This window comes from Nothoprocta perdicaria, unplaced genomic scaffold, assembly GCF_003342845.1.
Source record: "Nothoprocta perdicaria isolate Ctin4 unplaced genomic scaffold, notPer1 scaffold_451, whole genome shotgun sequence".
Classification (NCBI taxonomy): domain Eukaryota; kingdom Metazoa; phylum Chordata; class Aves; order Tinamiformes; family Tinamidae; genus Nothoprocta; species Nothoprocta perdicaria.
In genome coordinates this window covers 100,820-104,010 of record NW_020455701.1, presented here as the reverse complement: position 1 = coordinate 104,010, position 3,191 = coordinate 100,820, and the positions used below count along the sequence as shown (strand labels likewise).

At 73.2% G+C, this 3,191-nt stretch overlaps 2 protein-coding genes across 2 annotated transcripts in view; one reads left to right on the top strand and one right to left on the bottom strand.

Moving 5' to 3' along the window:
• The first annotated feature begins 191 nt into the window (after positions 1-191).
• TMEM79 (transmembrane protein 79) lies at positions 192-807 on the top strand. Its single transcript, XM_026046675.1, has 2 exons — positions 192-403; positions 568-807. Exons 1-2 carry the CDS (start codon positions 192-194, stop codon positions 767-769), a joined length of 414 nt encoding a protein of 137 aa, XP_025902460.1. The 3' UTR covers positions 770-807.
• A 536-nt stretch (positions 808-1,343) lies between these two features.
• GLMP (glycosylated lysosomal membrane protein) overlaps positions 1,344-3,191 on the bottom strand; it is a 2,437-nt gene continuing 589 nt past the window's right edge. The window contains exons 2-6 of the mRNA XM_026046653.1: positions 3,028-3,184; positions 2,761-2,946; positions 2,421-2,639; positions 2,049-2,320; positions 1,344-1,942 (exon numbers count right to left, since the gene is read on the bottom strand). Of these exons, the coding sequence (XP_025902438.1) occupies positions 1,774-1,942; positions 2,049-2,320; positions 2,421-2,639; positions 2,761-2,946; positions 3,028-3,184 (1,003 nt within the window). The 3' untranslated portion in view covers positions 1,344-1,773. The remainder of the gene's footprint in view (positions 1,943-2,048; positions 2,321-2,420; positions 2,640-2,760; positions 2,947-3,027; positions 3,185-3,191) is intronic.

The following is a 3,191-nucleotide window of genomic DNA, read 5'->3' as shown; positions in this document are numbered from 1 at the left end:
GGCTCCCATCGCACCCCCATCCCGGCTCCTATTGCGCCCCATCCCATCCCGGCTCCCATTGCGCCCCATCCCGTCCCAGCTCCCATTGCGCCCCATCCCATCCCAGCTCCCATTGCGCCCCATCCCATCCCGGCTCCCATCACGCCCCGTCCCGCGCCGGCCGCCCGCTCAGCCGCTCCCGCCCCGCAGGGATGCTCGTCCACGGCCTCTCGCGCCTCTGCTCGGCGGCGCGGCAGCCCTGCGCGGAGCTGCGGCGCGAGGTCCACATGCACCGCGCCTACGTGGCCCAGTCCGTCCACCTCTTCATCCTCTACTTCTTCAACATGGCTGTGCTGGCCACCTACCTGCCGCAGGAGGCCCTCAAGCTCGTCCCGCTGCTCACGGGGCTCTTCGCCATCTCCCGGTAAGCGGCTCCTCGCCCTCCGCACGGCAGCCTCGTCTCCCTCCCCCGGAGGTTCCCAGAGGGACGGACCTGGGTCTGGCGATCCCAGGGAATTCCCTGCGCTGGGAATACCCCTTGGCACAGCGGGAGCAGGGGTCACGTCCCGACGTGCCTCCCGCCTCCAGCCTCGTCTACTGGCTGCTCTACGCCGTGGGCCGCTCCTTCCGCGCCTTCGGCTTCGGCCTGACCTTCGTGCCGCTGCTGGCCATGCTGCTCTGCAACCTGTACGGGATGTTCGTGCTGGAGCCCGACAACCTGCTGGCCGTGGCGGGCGCCAGGGCCGCGGGCCCCGCCAAGGACGGCGCCAGGCTCCGCTTCTGGGGCTGAGGGGGCTCTGCGGCGGCCCCACGACGGGCCCTGCAGGCAGACGGGGCCGGGACGGGGCCCGGCACCTTCCCGCTGCAGGGCGGGTGGAACCCGGCGCAGCCGGACCCGCCGCAGGGACGGGGAGCAGGAGGGGAGCGAAGGTCCCTCGGGAGCTGCCTGTGTCCAATAAACATTCCCGCTGCGGCCGCCGCTACGAGCACACGCAGCTTTGATCCCACATCCAGCCCCAGGCCGCTTCCAAGGTGGGCGAGAGGAGCTGATGCTGCCCACGGCACCGGCCCCGCTCCTCCAAACCTCCAAACCGGTCACCTCCAAACCGGGGAGCGCTGACGGGGAGGGAGCAGGCAGAGGGCTCGCTGGCCGGGAGCAGGACCCGTGGCCGGAGCGGATCCCGTGGCCGGCCGCACATCCCGGCTCTGCCCCCCGGGCCGGAGGAACCTCCCGCTCCGTCCCAGGAGGGCGGCAGCCTCCCTGGGCCTGGTGCCCAGGAAAAGGGAACTGGCTCCTTCCCGGCTGCCACTTCCTTTAACAGCGGCGACTGCTCCCCCAGCGCCATGCTCCCACAGGAAACCGCTCCTAGAAATCCCTTTTATTTGGTCCAAGACCTTCAGTGGTTGAGAAGCCCCAAAGCCAGCGTGTCCCGAGGCGCCGAGCGGCTCCCGGCACGGAGCCCATGGGCACCCAGCCCCGCTCCGTGCTGCAGCCCCGCGCGGGAGGCCAGCAGTGGTTCAGTCCCTCGGGACAGCGGAAACAAAACCCTTTCCCTCCGTGCAGAGCAGTCCCCAGCTCCTCCAGTCACTTCCCAGCGAGCAAGTAAGGAAAAGAGGGAGAAGAGGGACCCGCTCCAGGCTCCGGACAGCAGGAGGGAGCGGGACAGAGGGCTGTGACGCAGGTGACAGCAGTGAGCGTTGCTCCGGTCCCCTCCAAGGGTGACGTAAAGGGGGCAGAGTCCGAGGTGCAGGTGCAGGAGCCCCGTGTTCCCGTGTCCCGGCCGGCAGCCCCGCTCAGTTGATGGGCTCGTACTCGGAGTAGCGCCGGCGCCGGGCGAGCAGGACGGCGAGGCCGCCCAGCAGCAGCAGCGCCGCGGGGGTGCCCAGCGCCACGGCCACGATGGCCACCACGAGGGGCGAGAAGGAGTCCGCGGGCGGCTGCCCGAAGCCCAGCAGCGCCGACCTGCGGGAACGGCGGGATGCGGCGCGTGGGGACACGGAGCGCGGGGAGACACGGAGCGCGGGGGGACACGGAGCGCGGGGGGACGGCTCGGTCCCCGCGCCCTCACCAGCTCAGGTAGCGCTTCTCCTGGTAGACGTCGCCGTCCTCGCCGCCGAAGGAGATGTTGAGGGCGCTGACGGAGCAGGCGCCGGCCGGGCGGTCGCCGAAGTAGCCGCGGACGATGGCGGAGGGCGGCAGGGAGCAGTTGGCCGCGTGCAGCTCGTGCGCCCGGCACCGGATGCCGTCCTCGCGCCGCGGGCTCCGCGAGCCGTAGGCCGTTGCCTTCCACTGCAGGAAGCTGAGGACGGCGCCGGGCGCCTCGGCGGCCAGCGACAGCGTCTGGGAGCGGGAGGGGAGCCTCGCGGAGCCGCAGGGCGCCCGGGCCCCACCAGGAGCAGCGGGTGCTCGCGGCCGGGCGCCGCGCTCGCCCCGCGCGCACCTCGAAGATGGTGGGGGTGTATTCGTCGTCGATGGAGCGCGCGGAGCGCAGCCGCCGCGCCGCCCCGGCCTCCTCCACCGTGGCCACCTCCAGCACGAAGCGGGAGCCGTTGCCGCGCGGCGCCACCCCGGCCAGCACGAACTCCACCTTGGAGCTGTTGGCCGTGTGCAGGAGCCGCGGCAGGGCCCCGTCGCGGCCGTCGGCCTCGTAGGCTGTCACCTGGGGGGACACGGGCAGAGCGGCGGGCGCTGGGACGCCGGGATCCCCCGCGTCCCTCTGGGACGTCGGCCGGGACAGGGGGCTGCGCGCCGCCGAGCGCAGCGAGACCCCCGGGACGTACCCGGAAGGCCAGGCTGCCGTTGGCGAAGCCACCACCGGGCTCCCCGGCGGGGCCGCCCCGGAACTCGGCCGTGAGTGCCGTGCGGTTCAGGGTGCCGTTGACGCTGCCCCACGAGAAGCGGGACAGGTCGTAGGGCGGGTAGAAAAGCTCCGCGGCGGCGCCGCCGGCCTCGCGGGACTCAAACACCTGGCGGGGCGGGAGAAGGGGGTGTCACGGAACGAGCGGGGGCGGCGCTGGCCGGCCCGGACGCCTCGGCGTGGCCGCGACCTTGGTGAAGACGACGGCGCTGGCGTGCAGGACGCTGTCGCGGGGCTCGATCCAGACGGCGCCGGCGGGCGCGGGCGAGAGCAGGCGGCGCCAGTCGAGGCGCAGGGCGCTGCGCGGGGAGCGCGTGGCCACGAGCAGCGCGCCCGGGGCGCCCACGCTGCTCC

What these genes read in the sequence shown, in the direction of transcription:
- TMEM79 (XM_026046675.1), top strand. Translation starts at nt 192, where the DNA reads ATGCTCGTCCACGGCCTCTCGCGCCTCTGCTCGGCGGCGCGGCAGCCC. An exon ending in GGGCTCTTCGCCATCTCCCG is followed by an intron (nt 404 to 567) that starts GTAAGCGGCTCC and finishes TCCCGCCTCCAG; the next exon opens with CCTCGTCTACTGGCTGCTCT.